At 49.8% G+C, this 25,299-nt stretch overlaps 1 protein-coding gene across 4 annotated transcripts in view; it reads right to left on the bottom strand.

Moving 5' to 3' along the window:
- The window catches only part of MYO7A (myosin VIIA), a 92,731-nt gene that overhangs the window by 18,035 nt on the left and 49,397 nt on the right, over positions 1 to 25,299 (bottom strand). For 3 of the 4 annotated variants that reach the window (XM_070472956.1, XM_070472955.1, XM_070472954.1), the window contains exons 22-34: positions 24,030 to 24,239; positions 23,424 to 23,627; positions 22,971 to 23,147; positions 22,430 to 22,519; positions 20,983 to 21,110; positions 18,698 to 18,824; positions 17,373 to 17,492; positions 16,652 to 16,825; positions 15,311 to 15,538; positions 5,540 to 5,710; positions 3,023 to 3,140; positions 2,159 to 2,285; positions 846 to 1,015 (exon numbers count right to left, since the gene is read on the bottom strand). In XM_070472956.1, the coding sequence (XP_070329057.1) occupies positions 846 to 1,015; positions 2,159 to 2,285; positions 3,023 to 3,140; positions 5,540 to 5,710; positions 15,311 to 15,538; positions 16,652 to 16,825; positions 17,373 to 17,492; positions 18,698 to 18,824; positions 20,983 to 21,110; positions 22,430 to 22,519; positions 22,971 to 23,147; positions 23,424 to 23,627; positions 24,030 to 24,239 (2,044 nt within the window). Of the gene's footprint in view, positions 1 to 845; positions 1,109 to 2,158; positions 2,286 to 3,022; positions 3,141 to 5,539; positions 5,711 to 15,310; positions 15,539 to 16,651; positions 16,826 to 17,372; positions 17,493 to 18,697; positions 18,825 to 20,982; positions 21,111 to 22,429; positions 22,520 to 22,970; positions 23,148 to 23,423; positions 23,628 to 24,029; positions 24,240 to 25,299 lie in introns of all 4 variants that reach the window. The other variant, XM_070472953.1, reaches the window with a different exon arrangement.

Genomic DNA, 25,299 nt, shown 5'->3' with positions numbered 1-25,299 from the left:
TAAGCCGCTCCTCCCCACTGGAACTGAGGCCCTCTCCCTCTCAGATCTGCTCAGGAGCCACCTTGCCACAACCCTCTACACACACACACACACACACACACACACAGTCATTGGTCAAAAGCCTTTCGTGGCTCCTCACTGGCCTAAAAGAAATTCCTCGACAGACTCACAAGGCCTATTGCTGGCGACCGCCTTCCTGACTTCCTCTGCCTCCTGCTTCTTGCCCCTTCTACCTTTCCTCGCCCATTTCAGCCAAACCGACCTATCTGCGGTTCCCAGCCTCCAACCCGGGCTCTCCAGCCTCTGCTCCATGATCCTCTCTGCCCCAAACATTCTGCTCACACAAATGTCCTCCCTGAACCCCAGGCTGCATGGGGGCCACCCCCCCACACCCAGGTTCCCATAGGCTCTGAGCTTCCCAGGTCACCGCTCTGTCACAGGGACTGTCACGGTCTGCTCCCACCTCCTCCCCGTGATGGCAGGGCTGGGGTTCATCTCTTTCTCGAGCCCTGCCCAGGACCTCAAAGGCCTATGGACCAGGGATGCATGGCTTATAGTTGCTATTGCTGTCATCACTTGAAGATGGTATTTGGGGAACACTGAGGAGGAGTGTTCCCCTGATCTCATGTGGAGAAGGTGGCAGGTGATAAGTATTTAGGATCAGGGGAAGGAAGGTTTCCCACAAGGCACAGAGGGGAGCTGTTTGGTCCACTTGGCACAGCAGGTGTCTGGGGAAGGCGGAGTAACAGGCACTCGAGATCCTGAACACCAGGCCAAGGCCAGGGCATGTGATCTACCAAACACCCTGACCCAGAAACTGGTGGCCGATGCCAGGAGCCACTCACCGGGGTTGGGGTTGTCCTGTAGGGCCACCACATACTTAGACCTCTTCCGGAGCCCCTCCAGGAAGGTGACCACCAGGTCACGGATGTCCTCGGCATTGCTGGAGGTGAAGGTGTACTCATCCCCCTTGATGGTGGCCAGCGTGAAGCTGGGGGCCACCAGCTTCGCTCCCCTGCAGGACCAACACGGAGAACAGGGCCCCGTCGGGGTCAGTCCAGCACAGCCCAGGTCAGAGCAGCCCAGCGAGAGCAAGACACGGCACTCCCTGAAGGAGACCAAGGCCAGCCCAGTCAGAAGCGGCCTGTCCCAAGAGAGGCCAGCCCGGCCAGGGTGACAAAGGGCCCCAGGAGCTGCAGCTCAGCCTGACTCACCTGTGGCCGGGCCAGAGTCATGCACGGTCTGGGGAGGCCTGCATGGGGAGCTCACTTCCCTTTTGTTGTCTACTTCCTACTTACCCTTTAGGGCCCAGCCTAGATACCATTTCCTCCAGGAAGCCCTCCCACAGACCTCAGCACACTGGTCCCTACTTGAAAAGTGGCTTATTTGATGTCCATCTCCCCTCTCAACTGCAGCTACAAGAGAACAAGGATTATCTTGGCAGCACTGCATCTGTGCTTGGTCAGAGCTGGATATGACCAACCCTGGCCCACACTGGACACAGCTCAGAGACACTCCTACAAGCCCCAGGTGGGGGACAAGGCACTGCTGGGATGAATCCATTGCAGGACCCACTCCCAATGCTGCTCCTGTGTGCACTGCACCTCTCTGTTTACAAAGGCTCCCATCAACTATGGCATTTATTCCTCACCACTGTTTTCTGTTATTGCAGGAGAATTAAGACCTCTATTTGAGAGATGAGGACATGGAGGTGAGTCCCACGCAGGCCCCCAGATGCCAGGCCAGCTCTTTTTGCATATGCTCAACTGTCCCTGACTGTCCTAACCACCCACATCCACCTCAGCACAACCAGGAATGTGCCATAAAGACCCCCCCCCACCCTATTGGGAGGAAGGTGCCAGGGGTCTGCAGGGCACAGCACATGCTCTCAATCACGTGTGAGCAGGACAGGCCACTGCGTGTCTCTGCATCTTGATGTCCTCTGTGAGGCGGGGGCTTCCCCCCAAGGCCCCCATGACCTGCAGGAAAGACCTCGGAGCCCTCTCCTCCCCACTCTGTCTGACTGTGTCTCCATCTGCTAGCTTCACTTCAGAAAGTGCTGAATCAGGACCCCGTGTTTGAGTCCCACCCCAGCCACTGGTCTTCATGCAGCTCCGGACAAGTCCCTACCCTGCGGGGTGTGAGGAGCTAGACTGACCTACTGCTGGACACGGCCATGATCTCGGGGAAGGAAAGCTCCAGAAGCACCTGCTCCTGCTCATCCACGAAGTAGACACCCGTCCAGTTGACCGCCACGATGACATCATTCTTGGGGAGGTTGGGGCCTGGGGCAGAGACAGGGGCACTGAGATGGTGCCTGCCCAGTCCCAGGCCCAGCCCTTCCCAATCCTCATAACCACCATGGAGATGGCCAGCCTGGGGTACACTGATGTCCATTTTACAGATGGGGAAACTGAGACTTAGGGAACACAACTTCCCTACAAGCCAAAACCCCAGGTGTGGTGGGAAGAGAGTGCAGGATTAAGGAGGTGGGTTTGCACACTGTCGCTGCCGCTGGTCTGTGTGACTTGGGCCAAGGCCCTGAGAGCGGTGTGGTAGGATACAGAGCGGGGAGGGTCACACTAACTGAGCCCCAAAGGTTCCCTCCAACCTGATATTTGGTGGTTCTACAAATCCAGCACCAGCAGAGGGCCTGGTGTGGAGCAGGTGCCTGATGCTGATGCCCAAGGATAGCTAAGCAAATGGCCTGTGTGGGTTTGTGACGGCTGCATCCGCTCTCAACTTCACGGGGTTGGCCACCCTATTCTGTACACAGTAGGTGTTTTAATGATCACAATACTCAGTTGTTCCACCTAGTGTGTGGCTGAGCACCTACTAAGTGCCACAGAGCCCTACTGGACTGCAGAGAGGGAGGACCCGCTCAGCACACTGACCTGGGGACCCAGCAGCCCTGAGAGCAGAAGGCTGGCTGACTGGGGAGTCTGGCCCAGGCCGCTCCCCTCCCCTGACTGTGAGCTGGAGCCCTTGAGGGAGAGATGGGAGGCAGGAGGGCTGGGGGTACCTGAGAACTTGTAGGCTTCATAAAACCTGGAGAAGAGCAAGGGCCACTTGAAGCGGGCATAGTTGACCACATCCTCTTTGACCTTCTGAGCATCAGTTCTCCTCTGGGCATAAATTCCCTGGAGGTGCACAGACAAGGACAAGGGAGAAAAGACATGGCACAAGCTCTGTCCCTATCCCCAAAGCCAGAAGTGGGCCCTGGGCCACTGTGTCCTTGTATGCACCACGGCCTCACCTCACCCCACCAGCCCACAGCGTCCCCATCACTCTGTCTTCCTCCGATTCCACCAACAGCAGTGAGTCCTTGAGACACAGGGCAGCGGGCAGGAGAGGTGTTTGGGGAACAAGAACATGAGTGGCTAAGAATCGGGGAGTGGTGCCAGGCATGACCAAGAAGAGGGAGTGGGAACCGGATGGGCAGGAGCCAGGTCATACGGAACTGTGGGTAAGGCCACCCACCACGGTGAGGCTGGGCATTTAGTGGAAACTGACAGGTGAACCTGAGAGTTAGGAAGACAGCAGCATGGAGAATGGTTGGAGCCTGAAGGGGGCAAGCAGCTGGGGGACAATCCAACACTTCCACAAGAAATGAATGCACCAGTGTTTTATTATCTAAAAATATCCTGCTGCATTTTAACAGGAACTTGGTGGTACTGAAGTAGGACTGAAGTGATCAGAATGAACTTACCGGTTTTTATCACCTATAAACACAAGCATGGATAAAGACACATGGGTGCCAGCACCTAAGCGGTTGCATTTCCATGCACTAAGAGGGCTCAGAAGCAGTACCATCCCAGGAGCTGTGACAGGACTTCCCTGATGGTCCAGTGGTTAAGAATCCACCTTGCAATGCAGAGGATTTAGGTTTGATCCCTGGTCAGGAAACTAAGATCCCATATGCCGCTGAACAACTAAGCCTACAAGCCACGACTACTGACCCTGTGTGCTTCGGAGCCCGTGCACCACGACCAGAGAGTCCACGCGCTGCAAGGCAAGACCCACATGATGTAACCAAGATCCTGCATGCTGCAACTAAGACCTCATGCAGCCAAATAAATAAGAAAAAAAGAAAAGAAAAACCAGGAGTTGTGAGTATTCAGGAATCAGGGGCTCAGTGTCTCAAATCTAATCTCCAATAGCTCAGAAAAAATAATGGGTATATGTGCTGAGAAAGTCACAGCAGAAGTGGGACAGTGTTAAATACTGGTGAATCTGGGTGAGGTGTATACTGTACACAGCAGCTCTGATTTTTTTTAACCTGAAACTTTCTCATAAGCTTGAAATTATCTCAAAATAAAATATGTTTACCCATCTGACCCTAATAATCACACTAATTCACATCTATCCACCATATGAGGGGTCTGGCCCAGGGTTCTGGGCCACGCAGGCCAGGGCACTACCATCCAGCAGACAACCAGTGAGCTCGGTCATGGGCTCCGGGAGGGCAGACAGCACACCTGTTTTGCCCACAGCTGAGTCTCCAGGGTCTGCTGCGGTGCCCAACACATGACAAGCACCCTAAATGAAAGGAATTCATGAACAGCAGCACCCAACCCAGAACAGGCCACGTGTCACATGCCCCTTGGTGGTGGGCACCGTGGACCCGGGGAAGGCAGAAGGGCTGAGGTGGGGATGGAGGCTGGAGCTGCTGGGGCCTTCGGCAGCTGACCAGGAGTGAGGGGTGAGGGAGAGGAGGCTGCCAATGTCAGAGAGAGAGGGAGGGGCGGGGAGGAGAACATGCATCTCTTCTGGGGGCACTGAGGACAGGAAGGTCCTTGGGGGTGAGCCAAGCCTAGAAGCAGAGGGGGTGCCAGGAGCACTTGGGTACAGGTGGAGACTTGTGGGCAGCTCACCAGAGAAGGCAGAACTCAGGGGGAGACACAGGGCTCCCGGGTTAGGGAAGAGGCCGCATGGGGAAGGGGATGATCTTGGAGCCCTTGATAGCTTGTGTGCAAAGATGATTCTGCTCTTATACAACCAGGGCCTGGAGATGAGGGGGTGGCCAATGGGTCCCCTTCAGCAACCAGGGTCCCCCCTCCCCACCAGGCCACCCCCACTCTACTTGGGGTGGGTCTGTTAGTTTAGAACAGAGCTACTCAGGGCTGGTTATGGGCCTGGGGCCTCAAATAAGAGACAGAGGGAGGCCTGTACCTCAAATTCCCCAGGCAGGAATTTGGGCCAGAGCTCTTCCGGGGAGAAAGGAGGTGCATCTCCTAGAAGCTTCTTTAATGTGCAACCACCCTCCTGACCCGCAGGGCTAGTGAGAGCTCAGGACTGGATTTGACCCATCTGTGTCCCTGGCGTCCAGCCCAGAGCAGAGAGCACAAAACAGCAGTGAACCGATGTCCACAGTGGAGAAAGGCTGCTGGGAGCCAGGAAGTCAAGGTGCCGTCCTGTCCCCCCAGTCCCGTGGACAAGCAGATGCCAGGTAAGAGCCGGGATCCCTTGGATTTCTCAGGTCCCAACCCCTCGTCCAGGTCACCATAAAGCCCTCCCTTCGAAGCCCCAGGCCTCTGACCTTCTTGTGGGCTGCAATGGCCAGCTGGGCCCACTTCTCCAGCGTCCTCAGGGGCGTGATCTCGCGGTCAGGGATGTAGGTGGGCACGAGGTTCAGCAGGCGCTCCAAGATCATCTCGGAGCCATAGTCCACGAAGTACTGCTGGGAGGCCAGTTCAGCCAGGTCATCCTCCTAGGCAGGGGGAGAGCTCATCAAAACAAGCTCTGGGAAGCTGTTCCAGGCCACCAAGCCTGCCGTACTTTCAGACCCAGGCCACGGGGATTCTGTGCTCCCCCTGACTCACCAGGAGCTCCCGTCTGCTTGGTGGAACCATGAGCAGCCCAAGGGCAGGGTCCCACTTGCCTGCTCCTGGATACCCCCCTCAGCAACAGCACAGAGTTGGACTATGCCCAAGGGCACATGAGCTGACCCAGAGGAAGCCCATTAGTACTGGGTCAGCCACTACATTCTCAGCCTGGCGAGAAGGGCCTGCCCTGGAGAATAGGAGGCCTGGGTATGAGACATCAGAGGTGGGTGGAGGTATCACCGTGACTACTTCCATCATCACCATGACACTACCTGGGAATGGTCAAGGTATTGAGCAACCCCTGGGCTATACCGCCGAGACTGCAGAGTGCCAGGTGGGTGCTAAGCATCTGCCTCTTTTCTGCCTAAGCCTGGTGCATGGCAGCCCCAGAGATGTCTGCCTGGGGCTCCCTTGGGCTCTGGAAGCAGGAGCGATAGAGAAAGACTCTTGGGCACCTTGAAGACAGTAATTTTCCAACTAGCTTAAAGTATTTCAAAATTTTAGCAACTGATGTGGCTATATTAATATATTCTGCTTGAATATCAGTTCGCCAGCACCAAAACCACCGTCATTATCCCCACCACCATCCTCACCACCATCCTCATCACTACCCTTACCATCACTTGCACCATCACTACCTCCACCATTGCCATCTCTGCCACCAACACTTCCCTTCATTTCCAACACTTCCCTTCATTTCCATCCTCATTCCTCCATCTAATCACCAGCAGAACCATAAATGTCATAAAACCATCAAAAACAAAGCATGCATGTCAATCCTGTCCTCAGAGATAAAAGGATACATGTTTGCAAACTCTGGTCTAAATGAATGGATCTCTTACTCCTTTAGAGAAATTTCTAGAGTAACTCAAAACAATACAACAGGATGCACAGAATAAGATGGTAGAGTGAAAGGACCTGAGCTCACCTTCTCTCATGAAAATACCAAAACCACAACTAACTGCTGGAAAATCATCAACAAAAAAAGGACTGGAACCTACCAGAAAAGATACTCTACTTCCAAAGACAAAGAAGAAGCCACAATGAGACAGTAGGAAGGGTGCATTCCCCATAAAATCAAATCCCAAATATCCTGGGTGGGCAACCACAAACTGGAAAATAATTACATTGCAGAAGCTTTTCCACAGGAATGAGAGTTCTGAGTCTCATGTCAGGCTCCCCAGTGTGGGGGTCTGACCAAGGGAGGAGGAGCCCCCAGAGCATTTGGCTTTGAAGGCCACCTGGGCTTAATTGCAGGAATTTTACAGGACTGGGAGAAACAGACACTCCAGTCTCAGAGGATGAAAACAAGGTTTCACATTCAGTTGGACCCAGGGCAAAGCAGCAGCTCCATAGGAGCCTGCAGGTCTTGGAGGGTCTCCTGGGAAGGTAGGGGGCACAAATAGGGCTCACTGTGAGGACAGGTACACTTGTGGGGGAGGGACTGGGTATTCTTTGGCATAGAGTTGTCCTGGAGGCCACCATTTTGACATCAAGATGTGGCCCCACCCAACAGCCGAAGGCACCAATGCTGTGATGCACCAGGCTGAACAACCAAAAGGACAGGAACACAGCCCCATCCCATCAGCAGACAGCAGCTTAACGTCTTCCTGAGCCCACAGCCATCTCTTAAACACACCTGTGGGCCTTGCCCACTAGAGGGACAAGATCCAGCTCTAGCCACCAGTGAGCAGGCACCAGTCCTTCACACCAGGAAGCCTGCACAAGCCTCTTAGACTAGCCCCGTCCACCAGAGGGCAGACACCAAAAGCAAGAGGAACTATAATCCTGCAGCCTGTGGGACTGCAAACACAGAAAGACAAATTGAGACAGCAGAAGAAAATGTTCCTGATGAAGGAACAAGATAAAATGCAGAAGAACTAAGTGAAGGGGAGACAACCTACCTGAAAAAGAATTCAGAGTAAAGATGGTAAAGATGATCATCAAAGATCTCAGAAAAAGAATGAAGGCACAGATTGAGAAGATAAAATAAATTTTTAACAAAGAGCAAGAAAATTTAAAGAAAAATAGAGATGAACAATAACTGAAATGAAAAATACACTAGGAGGAAAAATAGAATGAGCAGAAGAAAGGATAAGTGAGTCAGGAGACATAAAGGTGAAAATCACTGCCATAGAACAGAAAGAATAAAAAAAAAAAAATGAGGACAGTTTAAGAGACCTCTAAGACAACATTAAACACACTAACATTCACGTTATAGGGGTCCCAGGAGGAGAAGAGGGAGAGAAAGGGCTGAGAATATATTTGAAGAGATAACAGGTGGAAACTTCTCAAATACAGGAAAGGAAGCAGCCACCCAAGTCCATGGGAAGCAAAAAGTCCCATACAGAATAAATTCAGAGAAGAACATGCTGATACATATTAATATACTGACAAAAATTGAAGACAAAAAGAAAATATTAAAAGCAACAAGGGGAAAGCAGCAAATAACATACAAAGGAATACCCATAATGTTATCAGCTGATTTTTCAGCAGAAACTCTGCAGGTCAGAAGGGAGTGGCACAATATATTTAAAGTGATGAAACGGAAAAACCTACAAACAAGAGTACTCAGCAAGGCTCAAACCTACAAACAAGAGTACTCAGCAAGGCTCTTATTCATATTCGAGGGAGAAATCAAAAGCTTCACAGACAAGTAGAAACTGGGAGAATTCAGCACCACCAGACTAACTTTGCAACAAATGCTAAAGAAACTTCTCTAGACAGAAAAGTCTACAACTAGAAACAAGAAAATAATGAATGTGAAAGCTCACCGGTAGAAGCAAACATATAGTAAAGGTAGGAAATCATTTACACACAAAGATGGTATCAAACCCAGAAATTGTGAGAAGAGGGTACAAATGCAGGATATTAGAAATGCATTTGAAATTAAGCGATCAGCAACTTAAAACAATCTTGGATACATGTAGACTGCTATATTGAAACTTCATGGTAACCACAAACCAAAAATCTACAATAGATACACACACAAAAGAGAAAAAGGAATCTAAACACAACACTAAATATAGTCATCAAGTCACAAGAGTAGAGAACAAAAGAGGAAGAGAAGAAGCAAGGACTACAAAAACAATCCCAAATCAATTAATAAAATGGCAGTAAGAACATGTGTAAGTGAGTGCTAAGTCACTTCAGTTGTGTCCAGCTCTTTGCAACACTATGGGCTGTGGCCTGCCAAGCTCCTCTGCCCATGGGTTTCTTCAGGTAAGAATACTCTCAATACAATACAATACAATACTCTCAATACAACCCAATACATGGGTTGCCATGCTGTCCTCCAGGGGATCTTCCCAACCCAGAGACTGAACCAGTGTCTCTTACATCTCCTGCACTGGCAGGCAGGTTCCTTACCACTATCACCACCTGGGAAGCCCCAATAAGAGCATACATATTGGTAATTACCTTAAATGAAAATGAATTAAATGTTACAACCAAAAGACATACACTAGCTGAATGGATACAAAACTAAGACCCATGTATATTCTGTCTACAAGAAACCCACTTCAGATGTAGGGACATACACAGACTGAAAGTGAGGGGATGAAAAAACCACATTCCATGCAAATAGACATCAAAAGAAAGCTGGAGTAGTAACACTCCTATTAGACAAAATAGGCTTTAGAACAAAGGCTGTTATAAAAGACAAAGGAGGACACTACATAATTACCAAGGAACCAATCCAAGAAGAAACTACTATAAATATATATGCACCCAACATAGGGGCACCTCAATATATAAAGAAAATGCTAACAGCCATAAAAGAATGTATTGACAGTAACACAATAATAGTGGAGGACTTTAACACCCCATTTACATCAATGGACAGATCATCCAGACAGAAAATCAATAAAGAAACACATGTCTTAAATGACACATTAGACCAGGTGGACTTAACTGATATTTATAAAGCATTTCACCCAAAAGCAGCAAATGCACATTCTTTTCAAGTATACACAGAACATTCTCCAGGGTAGATCACATGCTAGGCCATAAAGCTAGCCTTAATAAATAAAAAGTGAAATCACATCAAGCATCTTTTCTGACCATAAAAGCTATGAAATTAGAAACCAGCAACAAGATTAAAAATTGTAAAAAAAAACACAAACACATGGAGGATAAACAATATGCTACTAAATAATCAACAGAGAAATCAAAGGGGAAATCAAAAAACTCCTAGAGACAAATGAAAACAAAAACATGATATCCAAAACCTGTGGAATGCAGCAAAACTATTCTAAGAAGGAAGTTCATACAATACAATCTTACATCACATAAGAAGAAAAATCTCAAATAAACAATCTAACATTACACCAAAAGCAACTAGAGAAAGAAGAACAGAGCCTAAAGTTAGTAGAAGGAAGAAAATCATAAAGATCAGAGTAGAAATAAATGACATAGAGACAAAGAAAATAATCCCAAAGATCTTCAAAATGATAAGACTGATGAACCTTTATCCAGACTCATCAAGAAAAAAAGGGAGAAGGGGCAAATCAATAAAATTAGAAATGAAAAAGGAGAAATTACAATACCACAGAAACACAAAGTATTTTGAGACTACTACAAGCAACTATATGCCAATAAAATGGACAATCTAGAGGAAATGGACAAATTCTTAGAGATGTACAATCTTCCAGAACTGAACCTAGAAGAAATAGAAAATACGAACAGACCAATCACAAGTACTGACATGGAAACTGATTTAAAAACTTCAAACAAACAAAAAATCCAGGACCAGATGCCTTCACAGACTAATTCTATCAAACATTCAGAGAAGGATTAACATCTGTATTTCTGAAACTGTTTCAAAAAATTGCAGAGGAAACAACACTCCCTAACTCATTCTATGAGGCCATCATCACCCTGATACCAAAACCAGACAAAGATATCACCAAAAAAAAAGAAAATCACTGATGAACACAGGCACAAAAACCCTCAACAAAATACAAGCAAACCAAATTCAACACTACAGTAAAAGGATCATACACCATGATCAAGTGAGATTTATCCCAGGGATGCAAAAATTCTTCAATATTGGCAAGTCAATATGATCAACCTACTACATGCAGCAAACTGAAAAATAAAAACAATATGATCAACCTCATACAAGCAGGAAAAGCTTTTGACAGAATTCAACAGCCATATGTGATAAAAAACTCTCCAGAAAGTGGGCATAGAGAGAAACTAACTCAACATAACAAAGGCCATATATGACAAAACCACAGCTAACATCCTTCACCATGGTGAAAAACTGAAAGTATTTCCTTTAAGACCAAGAACTAGAGAAGGATGTCCACTCCTGCCACTTTTCTTCAATGTAGTTTTGGAAGTTGTAGCCATATCAGAGAAGAAACAGAAATAAAGGGAATCCAAATTGAAAAGGAAGTAAAATGGTCACTGTTTGCATACGGTATGATACTATACAGTAAGTCCCCTACATATGAACCTTCAGGTTGTAAACTTTCAAAGATGTAAATGTGTTTGCATGTCCAGGCATATAAGTCAGTTCATGTATCTGGCATACATTGTCATGTGTGTGCACCCTCTACAAGGGGCTGGATTTTGTGTCCATTACTGCACAGTACTGTATAGAGTACAGTAGTACATTATATTTATTTCAAGCTAGATCTGCAAGAGGATGACTGCATTGAACTCCTTGCTATGCAATACAAGTTTACTAATGAAAACCTGATGGAACTGGAGGCCCAGTCAAAGGACAAAGAGAGACAAGAGGAAGAAGTAACCAAACAGATTCATGACACAGGGAATGGCAAGGTCTTCTGTATTTGAGGAGGCACTATCAGTTTTGAGGCACAGAACCTAAGCACAAAACAGTGCATGAAGCTTGCAGCTGCTGTTTAGAATGTAATCCAGGGCCACTGTGTCATTATGATGAGAAAAAAGATCCAGACATCACTGGATCGTTTCTTCAAGAGGGCAGATAGAATTGAATCCAGCAAGGAGCCAGAACCTGAGCCGTCAGTGTCAGACGTGAGCGAGGCTGCAGCTTGCCCTCCATCTCCTAGTGCTGTGATCCACCAGTTCTACCATCTCCCACCTCCTCTCCCTCCTCTAGTCAATAACCTTCTTGCCCGTTTAATCGATGCCAGTCTCTCTATGCCAGCTGTTGTACTGTACTTTGAAGGTACTACATGCAAGATTAGAAATGTTTTATTTTGTTGTCTTTTATGTATTATTTGTGTGAAAAGTACTGTAAGACTATTATAGTACAGTACTATATAGCTGATTGTGTTAGTTGGATACCTAGGATAACTGTCAGACATGAACAAATTAGACTCATGGATGCACTCTCAGAACAGAACTCGTTCAAATGTAGGGGACCTACTGTACATGGAAAATCCCAAAGATGCTACCAGAAAACTACTAGAGCTCATGAATGAACTTGGTAAAGTTCCAGGCTACAAAATTAATATGCAGAAATATCTTGCATTTCTATACACTAACAACAAAAATCAGAAAGAGAAATTAAGGAAACAATCCCATTTATCATCACATCAAAAACAATAAAATACCCAAGAATAGACCTTTGTAAGGAGGCAAAAATCCTGTACTTTGAAAACTATAAGATGTTGATGAAAGAAACTGAAGGTGACATAAACAGATGGAAAGATATACCATGTTCTTAGATTAGAAGAATCAATATTGTCAAAATGTCTATACTGTCCAAGGCAATCTATGGATTCAATGCCAGCCCTTTCAAATTACCAATGGCATTTTTCACAGAACTAAAATAAAAACCTTTAAAATCTGTATAGAGACACAAGAGAACCCGAATAGCCAAAGCAATCTTGAGAAAAAAGAAAACAGAACTGGAGGAATCAGGCTGTCTGACTTCAGACTATTTACTACAAAGCTACAGTCAAAACAGTATGGTGCTAAGTCACGTCAGTCATGTCCAACTCTGTGTGACCCCATAGACGGCAGCCCACCAGGCTCCCCCATCCCTGGGATTCTCCAGGCAAGAGTACTGGAGTGGATTGCCATTGCCTTCTCTGAAAACAGTATGGTACTGGCACACAAATAGAAATATAGATCAGTGGAACATGATAGAAAGTCCAGAAATAAACCCAGGAACCTATGGTCAACTAATGTATGACAAAGGAGGCAAAACTATACAATGGAGAAAAGACAGTCTCTTCAATAAATGGTGTTGGGAAAGCTGGACAGCTCCATGTAAAAGAATGAAATTAAAACATTCTCTAATACCATACACAAATATAAGCTCAAAATGGATTAAAGACCTAAATGTAAGACTGGATACTATAAAACTCTTGGAGGAAAAGATAGGCAGAACATTCTGTGACATAAATTGCAGCAATATCTTTTCCAATCCATCTCCTAGAGTAGTGAAAATAAGAACAAAAATAAACACGTAGGAAATTCAAATGCTTTTGCACAGCAAAGGAAATCACCAACAAAACAAAAAGATAACAGAGAATGGGAGAAGATATTTGCAAACAATGCAACCAACAAGGAATTAATCTCCAATATGTACAAACAACCCATGCAACTCAGTAGCAAACAAACAACCTACTCAAAAAATGGGCAGATGATCTAAATAGATATTTCTCCAAAGACATAGAGATGGTCAAAAAGCACATGAAAGATGGTCAATATCACTAATCATATCAGAGAAATGCAAATCAAAGAAGTATCACCTCACACCCAATCAGAAAGGCCATATTCAAAAAGTCTACAAATAATAAATGCTGGTGAGGATATGGAGAAAAGGGAACCCTCCTACACTGCTGATGGGGATGTAAATTTGGCATAGCTATTAACAACTAAGCACAGCGCACTATGGAAACAGTATGACAGGTCTTTTGAAAACTAAAAATAGAACTACCATGTGATCTAGCAATCTCACTCCTGGGCATATATCCAGAGAAAACCATACTTTGAAAAGATATATGTGCCCAGTGTTCACTGCAGCGTTGTTTATAATAGCCAAGACATGGAAGCAACCTAAATGTCCATTGACAGAGAAATGGATAAAGAATATGTAGTGAAAGTGAAAGTGTTAGTCGCTCAGTCATGTCTGACTCTCTACCACCCCATGGACTGTACCAGCCAGGCTCCTCTGTCCATGGAATTCTTCAGGCAAGAATATTGGAGTGGGTAGCCATTCCCTTTTCCAGGGGATCTTCCCAACCCAGGGATCGAACTCAGGTCTCCCACATTGCAGGCAGATTCTTTACCATCTGAGCCACCAGGGAAGCCCAAGAATATGTCGTGCATATATTTATACAAAAGAATATTGTTGTTGTTTTGTTGCTAAGTTGTGTCCAACTCATTTGCAACCTCATGGACTGTAGCCCACCAGGATCCTCTGTCCATGGGATTTCCCAGGCAAGAACACTGCAGTGGATTGCCATTTCTTTCTTCAGGGCATCTTCCCAAACCAGGGATCGAACCCACGTCTCCTGCTTGGCAGGTGGTTTCTTTACCACTGAGCCATCTGGAAAGCCCCACAATGAAATATTACTCAACCGTTAAGAGTTGAAACCATTAAGAATGAAATAACACCATTTGCAGCAACATGGATGGACCAAGAGATTATCATACTAAGTAAAGTAAGTCAACAAAAGACAAATATCATATGATATCTCTTATATGTGGAATCTAAGAAAAATTACACAAGTGAACTTATTTATAAAACAGAAACAGACACACTGACTTCGAAAACAAATCTCAGGTTACCAAAGAGGAAAAGAGTATGGGATAAATTTGGAGGTTGGGATTAACATACATACACTACTACATGTATTAATTAAATAGATAATCTGTCAGGATCTACTATATAGCACAGGGAATTCTATCAATACTCTGTAATAAGCTATATGGGAAAAGAATCCGAAGAAGAATGAATATATGTTCACATATAACTAAATCACTTTGCTGTAAACCTGAATCTAACACAACATTGTAAATCAAATGTACTCCAATATAAATAAATAACCAAATAAATAAAATGATTTGACAGCGATAAAAAAGAACAATACAGCGAGTGGTGAAGCACGTACTCTGCGCCACGCAGTCACCGCAGCAGGGCAGGAACGCCTCCCACAGGCGAATTCAGGCTTTCTTCAAAGCCCTCGCTCCTGTGTGCCAGGCTCAGCCACTTCAGTCACGTCTGACCCTGTGGACTGTGGCCTGCCAGGCTTCCCTGTCCATCACTGTCCAGAGTTTGCTCAAACTCATGTCCCTCGACTCAGTGATGCCACCCAACCATCTCATCCTCTGTCGCCCCCTTCTCCTCCTGCCTTCGATCTTTCCCAGCCTACGGAGTTGGTGTTAAATCTAAGAGGAGCCTAGATGACACCCCGCCTCCATGTGACTAACCTCCCCATTCACCGATGGTGAGTCAGGGATAGCAACACTCAGCCAAATTCAGCAAACAGGCAACTAAGAACCAAGCAAGCTCAGCCAGAAAATTAGCTCTCACTCACCTTCTCACACCTGTACTCCCCAAACTTGACCCCTCGCACCACCTGCTGGTAGATGAGGTTAGTGGCCACGTTGTCTTCTGAGGGGTTGTGCCAGGGCGTGAAGACCTCCTTGCGGAAGAAGAGCCTCCATGGGGCGTTGCGCTCCTGGGCGCCCTGCTCCTTGGCGTACTGCTCACACTGGGAGATAGCGTCCATGACGTGGTCGCTGCCACTGCCCAGGGAGGACACCTGCAGGCACAGGGCTGGAAGTCAGCCAGCAGAAGGGTGGACAGGCAGGGAAGGACTGCAAGGAGCCATCAACTGCACCAGCTGTTCTGGTTCAGATGGAAAGCCAAGGCTCAGGGCAAGGTGGGGCCTGCCCAGGTCACCCAGGAGGCAGACCAGCAGAGGGGAACCCCTGGATCCCAACACGGGCACTGAGCTGGCACGGCCACTGGGGGATTCCTATTTCCTATTGGAAGCTTTTTGTGAAACTCTGGTGGGCACATGGTCACTGAAAATGCAGAAGGTATCTGTTGGTGAGAGAAATGGCATCAGAAAACATGTTGCTATCACTGAACCTGCTAGGATGGGGGGTGGGGGGCATCTCTGCGGTCTGTGGTGATCCTGGGTGTGCAGGCAAAAGTCACCCACATCCAGGCCCAGCTCAGCTTCTCTGGTAGCTCAGTGGTAAAGAATCCACCTGCCAATGCAGGAAACATAAGAGATGCAGGTTCGATCCTTGGATCAGGGAGATCCCCTAAAGAAGGAAATGGCAGCGCACTCTAGTATTCTTGCCTTGGCAAATCCCATGGACAGAGGAGCCTGGAGGGTCACAGTCAATGGTCTCACAGAGTCAATCATGACTTAGCAACGAACCAACAACAACAAGGCCCACTCAGCAGAGAAGGCTCCAGGCCCACATGCACCCCTCGAGGCACACAATCTAGGTCTAGATGGTCCGAAACAAGTGTAAAGAAACTACCATTCCTGATAAGGAATCATAAGTCCATTTGCAAACAGGAAAACTGAATCTCGGAGCCAGTGGTTCTCTCTCCTCCATGTTCTTTCTCTGTCATCAGCAGAAGGTTGGATCCACCTGGGCACATATGCGTGCAGCGAGCCCCGGGCTTCAGTCTCCATTGTATGGTTGGGTTTCTCTTGAGGTGCTTAGGATCCCTCCATGATCCTAAGGAGCTGGGGCAGGGCCAGGGTTCCCACTAGTTTACAGAGGAAGTAACTGAAGCCCTGGAAGGTCAGTAACCACGCAAGGGCACCCGAGCCGGTAGGTGGCAGCACTGGGGTGGGAGCTAGTGGGTGGCCCTGGGGGTTCTGGGAGGAGGGGTTCCCGGCTGCCCTCACCTTATCAAACAGGGCGATGTAGAGAGAGAACCCGAAGCGGTCCTTGAGCGAGATCTTGTCGGCCAGCGCGTTGCAGAGCTCCTTGGCTGTGGTCGCCGAGTCCGTCAGCAGCGTCTTGGTGGTCCCGTCCATGAACGTCACAGGCAGCATGATGGGCTTCTTGGACTTGGTGGCCTGAAAGTGACCCAAGAGGCTGTGTGGGAATCCTTTCACTTCAGGACATCCCCCTCCCTCTGGGCTCCCGGCTCCCTCTGGAGATGGAGCCCTCAGACCTAAAGGTCCCACAGCACATTGCCTGTCCCTGGTCACAGGTTCCCAGGGAGCCCTGCTGCGCTCCCCACCCTGAGAGGGCCTGCAGGGTCCCTGAGCTGGGGCACTAGGGCTGGCCGGGTGGTCAGGCTTTGCCAGGTGCCAAGGACGCCTGTCCTCCTGTCATGTAACCATCACAAGACCGTGTGAAGTGACATTTTCATTGCCATGCTGCAGATGAAGCCACTGAGACACAGAGGAACACCCCCCAAGTCGCGCTGACTCTTAAGCCAGCAGATGGAGTCATTGCCCACAGGGGGCTTTCCTGTTCCAGGGGCTTGAGACTCCAGAACTCGAGGGTGCGAGCTTGAAAGACCACAGAATCCCAGAGCAGGGAACGTTTCTAGGGCCCTGGGGTGTACTGGTCACACAAGCACACACACACACAAGCACACATGCCCGGGGGTCACACCTGCAGCTCCAGCCAGCTGGGCGGCTGTGTCCGTGTCCCATTGACAAAGGTCCTCCTGAGTCGCTCCTCACAGTACGGGGCGTAGCCAGGGGGTCCCCCATGGATGAAGTTCCGCAGGTACTATGGACAGAGGACCAACTCAGGGGACCCCACTCCAGCCTCCCTCGGCCTCTCCACCTGTGAAACAGGCTGATAGGCTGGGACCTGGGACCCTTTACTGGACTGCTTGCACCTAGACAAATATCTCCTTGAGCAACAAAATGCAAAGAAACCAAAAGGGACCGAAAATAACTGCACAGGTGCAGTGGGAGCAATTATGAACAATAAGATACAAAAAGGCCACAAACCAACTGCTATTTCTGAGCTGCTGGGAGCTGAGGCAGGGACTCTTCCAAGAGCCCTGCAGACAGCACCAGCACCAAGGGGGTGGGCAGACAACCTCTGATCTGACCCACCAATCTGTCCCCACCCTCACCTTATTTAAGGAGCCAGGTAGCAAGCAGGGGCACCCATTTCTTATTCTTGCTCCCTTGTACTGCAGCACCATCCTCAGTAAAGCCTTGCCTGAATTTCATGTCTGGCCTCTTATCAACTTCTATTGATTAAAAGGTGCATAGACCCAGGTCAGTAACACCTGGACCATCAGCAACTTTCCCAGGTCTCCTGCCTCTGGTTCCTCCACCCATACTCGAACCTGCTCCTGGGGACACCTCCATCCATGCCCCTCTTCAGCTTCCCAGGGCTCCCCACTGCCCTCTAGATCAAGTCCACGTACTTCATGCTGGCAAAAAGGCTGCCACGATCCAGGCCTTTCTAGTCTCAGCCATGCCTCCGGCCTCACCCCACACACCACCCCTGCCCTGCACCCAGCTTAACTGCTCCTCTTTCTCCAGGGTCCACCTCCCTGACCCCTCCATTCATCATAGTGCTGACCAGTTGGGCTGATCTAGCTGTCAGCTGTTCTGCCTCTGTGCTGGCTCCCCAGCACCCAGAGCCTGGCTCTTCTGGGTCACAGAAGAGCCTGAGATGAACTGAAGTGCTTCAGACCATCATGTGGAAGGTCCAGGAGATACTGCTGTCAAACACAGCATCTGCATAAATCAAATGGGGCCAGGGGAGACAGAAGTGAAGTGGTGGGTACCTAGGAGAAGGGCCAGGAAGATGGGCCCTGCAGAGGCAGGGAGGTCTGGGAGGAGATGACCTGGGCAGGACCTCACTGCCAAGCCCCTCTGCCCTCTGAGATGCTTCTCCGTGCTCGGCTCCTTGACACCAGAGACGGGGCCCAGTTCCCCTTCCCATCCCTGGAGGCCAAAAGCCTCCCCTACCTTAACGAACTTCTCAGAGGGGGCAAAGCAGCCCACGCAGAGAGACACGAGGATCCAGCCCCGGGCATAGCTGCTCTTGGAGGGGTTGTGAGTGAGCTGCTTGCTGATCTGGCAGTAGATCTCATCCCTAAGCAGAGTGGGGTACAAGGAAGGGAGACAGACTGTATCAGACGGAAAGCCCACCCTCCATCCAGCAGCAGGTGAGATGAATACTCCCCAACTTGCCAGGGATGACCCAGGAGGAGGGTGGTCAGAGTGGGACCAGGTGGGGAAGGCTGAGCCCAGGGCTCTGGAGAGGGTCTGGCTTTGGAGGAGACAGGCCCATTGGACGTGAAGCACGTTTGTGCCTGACTCCAATCCAGAGACCAGGGCCCCCGTTCTGGGCATGGGACCGTGGTCAGTGGTGACCACTCTGATGGAAAGCACAGGCTCCATCCCCCCCTCACCCTTCACCAAGCTGCATGGCCTAGGCAGATGAGTTCACCTCTGAGCCCAACCCACAGTCCCAGCAGCAGGTACAACTTCCACTAATGGAAACCGGCAGAGCAGGAAATGGGAAAAACATCTGGGGAGTTTCTCTGGGGGAGGAAATGAGTAGAGACTTTGATGTTCTCTTGATGTGTTTCCGTATATTTGAATATTTAAGTGACCGTGTATTACTCTTGATCCCTGGGTCAGGAAGATCCCCTGAAGGAGGAAATGGCAACCCACTCCAGTATTCTTGCCTGGAAAATTCCATGGGCAGAGGAGCCTGGTGGACTGGCAGTCCATGGGGGTCACAAAGAGTCAGACACGACTGAGTGAGTGAGCATGCACGCATTATTTTTGTAATCAGATAAAATCAGTGAAGGTAATTTTTTGTTTTGTGTTGTTTTCATTTTAAAGGGAAATGATAGCACCCTCCTTATAAGATTGTTGTGAAGAAAAATGAGCCAAGGCTTATACAGCCCCTGGCACAATGCCCAGCACAGTAAACCCCCGAAAGATGCCAGCCTAGCTGCAGCCTTAAGATGCTGCCTGTCCATTCAGGGCCAAAGGCTGGACCCACCATGGTGCAGGAACCACCAGGGGGCACTCACTGCTGTTCTTCTCTCTTAAGGGCAGGTTTCTAATTCAGTGTCTCCCCAATTTTGAGAGCTCACAGACCCATACAACTTCAAAATAAATTCTGGAAGTTGCTAACTTACTAAGTTGAATAGCTTATAATCTATTTGTCATCAACTTATAATGACAAATAAGGACATTTAAAACACACCATATACACAGCACCTGCCCATTATCTATTATCACAATCATTTTATAAAACAAAGGTAATTTTAATATTCAAAAAGTAGGAAGGCAAAACCTCAGAACAAAGAATCGTGTTTTAAATAAATCAAACTTAGAAACATCCTTATTTTCCCCATCTAGTCACAGAACAGTAGCTGGAAGCCCTGACCCTGTTCACTTTCTGAGCAGAGAGATGGAGGTCAAGAGAAGGGAGGGATTAGTCACAGACCCTCAGGGAGTTGGCACCCGAGCCTTCTGACTCAGCCCAGGGCTCCTGGCACTGTGTTATTTAGAATTACCACTTAAGTTCTGATGGGGAGATTAATAGGGAGATAAATTCTTGACCCTTAAACATACCTTGGGCAATCACCTTTCCTTCCCGGGGGCTGACAGCCCCAAGTGTTACATCTCTGGTGAGCAAAGTAGTAACAGGCCTCAAGGAGCAATGAAAGAGAGGCCAGTGACCCCTGGGCAAACCTCTTCCCTTCTTTGGACCTCCTGTGTCCTACTGGTAAAATGATACTTGACCTCCCCACCCACCCCATCCTGCTGTTCTCCCAGCCAACACACATGAGTTCATGATTGTCTCTCCTAACCAGACATCTTGTGAAGATGGAATTCTCAGAGAAACCGTGTTTTCCCGCCACTGATGCAGCTGAGTTGATTCCTTAATTGCTCCTGAAAAGTCACAGACCATCCCAGCTCCTCCACAACACCCCAGGGACCCAAGCAAAGGCCTCTCCTGGGCCTGAGTGGGGAAGGAGGCATGTGCAGGATGCCTCTGACCACAGTAACCCTGACCACAGGCCTGGGCTGGGTGCACTGAAGGTGCCAACAGGGATGAGTTACACATCAGATATTGCTAATAGCCAACAGCTACCACTTACTGAATGCCCATCAGTTGCTAAAGTGATGGAGCCACGATCCTGCCACCCAAAGCCTTGTGGGGCTGGAAGAGCGGGATGGCTCCCCCTGCAAGCTGCCCCCTCCCTGAGCCCCTGCCCTCAGGCGCTGACCGGAGCGCTGGCCGCAGGATGCCGTTGCCAATGATGAAGTGCAGCTTCTCCAGGTTGGAGGTGGGCCGGTCCTCCAGCATGCTGTTGCCTTGCACTGTGGACTCCCCATCATGCAGTCTCTTGGTCACCTGGGATACAGGGGAGGGTGGAGGCTCGAGCAGGGCTCTCCCACTTGCCTGAGTCTGCCCACTCCCCCAGAAAGCAGAACCCTGGGAGTGGCCAGAGCTGGCTCCTCAGTACCGTCATACCGCTGGCCCATGCAGGACAGACGCTGGGTCAACGCCTGGCCCACACAGCCGGGGGGCGCTGGCCTGGTGCCACCCCCTCCTGAGGACAAGGCTCCTCTGCAGTCTCCCTGACAGCGCTCCCCACAGGGAGGTCCCCCCAGCCAGGGCAGGGGCTGCTCCTCTGACCCCTGGGATCCCTAGCTCTCTAAGATGGGCTGCACACCACTCCGACAGCCAGTCTACCCACGTTCCAAGCACCACCATCACCCATCATTAACACCCTGGCCCCATGCGAACAGGGTGTTCAGGCCTGGGTTCTTTCAAATGGACTTCTCGGGTTCCACACAGCCCACAGTGCCAACCCCACCCTGTGCCCAGAGACACGAAGCAGGTGAGAGGTGAGTGGTGGGAGCATGCCCCTGCAGACAGGAAGGGCTCCAGAGGGCCTCGTGTCTGCTGAGCACCCACAGTCAGCATCTCAGGCCATCATCCTAGGAACCCACTAGCAGGTGTTTTTCTTCTCTGGGTGCCTTGGCTATGGAGCAGAGCTGGGATTCAAATCTGGGGCTATGAAGCTATCAGACTGGACTGGAGCCTCGGATGGAGAACAAGAGGAAGACAAAGGCAAGCCAGGCTCAGAAAGTCCCAGAGAAGCAGCCTGAGCCTGTCCTGGGGAAGGCTTCCTGGAGGAGGTAACCCCAAAGCACAGAAGAGTAAGGCAGAATTTTAGGCAGAGGGACCAGAGTGCACAAAAGCAGAGGCTTGGAGGAGCCAGTCCCTCTGCACCGTGAATGCCTTTGTGTCTGTCGGCCCTCGCAGCCTGGACAGTCCTGGAGCAAGGGGCCAGGACGGTGCTCAGAAAACACAAGGTGACTAAATGAATGAATTCAAACAAACTAATAGTGTTAATGCCCCCAAGGATACTCTTAACCCACAGAAATGTTTTCATCAGTTAAAAAGTCCCTGTATCAGATGCAGTGAGTCCATGCCCTTTCAAGAAAGGTCTTCCCCCTCCCACCATCCTATGGCCCCTGTTCCAGGAAGCCCCCCTGACTGGCCCCTGACTGAGCACAGCGCCCTCTTCCTTGCATCCTGTCTGCCTGATCACACCTAACACTGTCCTGCCAGCCACCCCAGTCCCCTGAGAACAGGCAGGATCCATTCCTGTCCCTTTGGGTCCCAAGTCTAGGCCACCAAGACTGTGCAGGGTCTGCTCTCACCTCCTCTGTCAGTTTGGACTTCTTTTTCAAGGTCAAGTGCACCAGCTTGTGCCTCACACTGCTCTTCTTTTGCCCATCAGGGAGCTGGGGCTGCAGGACAAACAAGGGTCAAGATCAAGTGACTGGCCCATAAATAAGACAAGAGCAGCTGACAATGTAGCTAGAATTAGCTCAAGCCCACACTAACATTTACAATGTATACCTTACCTTGCCCCTCCAGCCCACCATCAGTCAAGTGGCAGATGGGAAAACAGACTCTGAGAAGTACAGTAACCCACAAACCACCCCCTAACAAATCCAGATGGAAGCTGGCTCTGACTGCAAAGCCTATTTCAAAATCTGCCCCTGCCACATGGCCTCAACAGTGGTCAGCACTCTACAGTCTATACGGCGCTCACACAATCATTCTCAGGAGTAGGCAGAGCAGGTCAAGGGTCAGGGGGGTGAGGCAGAGGCAAGTTTTTGTATGTCCTTCTGCTGAAGACCTTAAGGCTGGGGATGGCCTGGGTGGGACCGTGGCCACCAGGCACCTGGGACTCACCTCACCCTCGCTCTGCAGAGCCTGCAGCTCCCTCTTGTAGGTCTTCTTGCCCAGGGTCTCATAAATCTTGGTCATCACGGGAATCTTCTCGCTGCCATCACTCATGGCCGTGTGGTACCTGGGCTCCGGGAGGTCCCCCATGAACCGGAGGATGGTGATCCAGACTGCCAGGGCCGCCTGGGAGGCAGAGCCATTCCACTCAGAAAGCCCGAGCACAGGATGTTACCAAGGCCATCAAAATGATCCACAGCTGGGGAGAGGCTAGAGAACCCCAACCCACCCCCCACCAGAGGAGGACCACTGAGCTGAGTGCCTCTGGGTGTTCTCCGGGCCTTGCACTGTGATCTGCCCCAGGCTGGATGCCAGCATGGTGAAATCAGCCCTGGTCCCTGCACACCAGGGCCCCTGCCCCTCTGCGCCCATGCTGCCTGCACAGATGGTCCCAGCCCTCACCAGCTGATCACCCTCATCATCGTGGTACAGCAGTGGTTGCTTGAGTGGCCGCCGGGTGTAGGTGTGCGTGGTCGTGCCCTGGAAGTAAGTGGCAGCGAACTTGGCAAATTTATACTCGGAGAGATCTTCCTCGTCCTCGTCGGGCAGGGGTAGGGCTGCGTCCAGGTCCTCTTCCACCATCTCCCTCCGCCCGCGCTCCAGGTCCTGGAGGGAGGAGAGGGGTTCCCTGCCATGGGGGCAGACCTGGGGCTGAGCTGCGGGCTCCCAGCTGGTCCCTGAGGGGCCAGCTCTTTCTCCAGGAGCGTAGGGGTCTGTCCATCCGGTTCACTCCCGAGACAGAGCCCAGCGCATGGTGGGTCCTCAACACACAAATGAATAAAGGTTTGTGAACGGCCTTGGAGGGGGACAGTGGCTGGCCCAAGGTCACATTGCAGGCTGGTGGCTGGACAGGGCCTGGGACCTGTGGTCCCTGTCCCAGATCATCACTGCTGCCTTCCGCTCAGAGGGGACCAGGTGGACTTTAACACAAAGTGGCATAAGGGTAGGGCCTTTCCAGGCCCACTAGGCCTGCTAGGGCCTGTCCCAGCTCCTTCCCCAGCCTGGTACCTCGAAGCCACTAGGAGCCTGGCCCTCCTGGCCTGGCAGGCCGCCCGAAGTCCCCAGGAAGCCAAACATCTTGTCCACCATGTCCGAGTGATTGATGGGCTCATGGCGGGCCCTCTCCATCTGCTCCAGGAGTTCCTTCTTCCTCCGAGCCTCCTCCTTCTCCTTCAGCTCCCGCTCTGCATCCTCGCGGGCCAGCTGGGCCAGGCGCTCCTGTGAGGCACGGGTGATGCAGCGTCAGGGAGCAAGCCCCCTGTGGGGAGCCCACGGGAGCCTCTGCAGCAACCAGGCCTGAGTCCCAAACCCACGAGGCCCTCCTGACAGCTGTGAAAGACTAAGCCTTGGGCCTCGCCACCCAGGGCCACACACACTCAGTTCTCACAGCCCAGTGAAGACAGATGCCACACCAAGTCCAGACAGAAATGCCACCTGCCCTCAGGGCTCAGCTGGGACCACCTCCTCCAGGAAGCCCGCTCAGGCTTCCCCAGCCAAAAGGGACCACACCGACCCAGAAATCCCAGAGCCACTGGGCAGAGGCTCCAGACCAGTACTGTCCAATAGAAATATAATGCAGTCCACCCTGGGTCGCAAAGAGTCAGACACAACTTAGCGACTAAATGACAACATATACAGTGGCTACATTTAAAATAGTTCTTTCAAAAAATAGATCAATTTTAATAATGTACTTCATTTAATCCAATATTTCCAAAGTACTGAAACAGAGCAGGACTCTCTGATCCCTGCCCCACCTCTACCATATCTTTCGCCTGTGGAAAACTTAGGTCAAAGAATAAGTTTAATCAGAGAAGTGAGAGATGCTGAAACAAAGGAAAATAGTCTAAGGAGATTAGTAACAACAGTGTCATCATTAAGCATAGTCAAGGAACTTTAGTTCTTTCTCAAGGGCTATAGATAATATTCTGAGCCATATCCTGTGAGCTGCCTTATAGATACCAAAACACCAGGTGGAGAAGTTAGCTGCATGATGACCAGACAGTACCCTGGACATGAGCTGCCACAATTCTGAGAACTGACCGCAGAGAAATGGGAACAAGTGCACCCCAGAACTGAAGATTAACTGTACCTGAAACAACCAAGATGATGCTAGTCAGACCACTGGTGACCAGTTGAAGATGACTGTTAGAGATGACTGTGCTGTTTCTGCATGTAACCTCCCCCCAACTCTGTCTAAGCTTTCACCCTCTGCTTGTTCGGGGCAAGGTGGGGTGGGAGTCGGCTTTTGGACAGATGTCTGCCACCCTCCCCTGCAGTT

The sequence above is a fragment of the Odocoileus virginianus genome, chromosome 10 (genome assembly GCF_023699985.2).
Source record: "Odocoileus virginianus isolate 20LAN1187 ecotype Illinois chromosome 10, Ovbor_1.2, whole genome shotgun sequence".
Taxonomy (NCBI): Eukaryota; Metazoa; Chordata; class Mammalia; order Artiodactyla; family Cervidae; genus Odocoileus; species Odocoileus virginianus.
The sequence above is the reverse complement of the archived record's forward strand: the minus strand, read 5'-3'. Positions and strand labels throughout refer to the sequence as shown.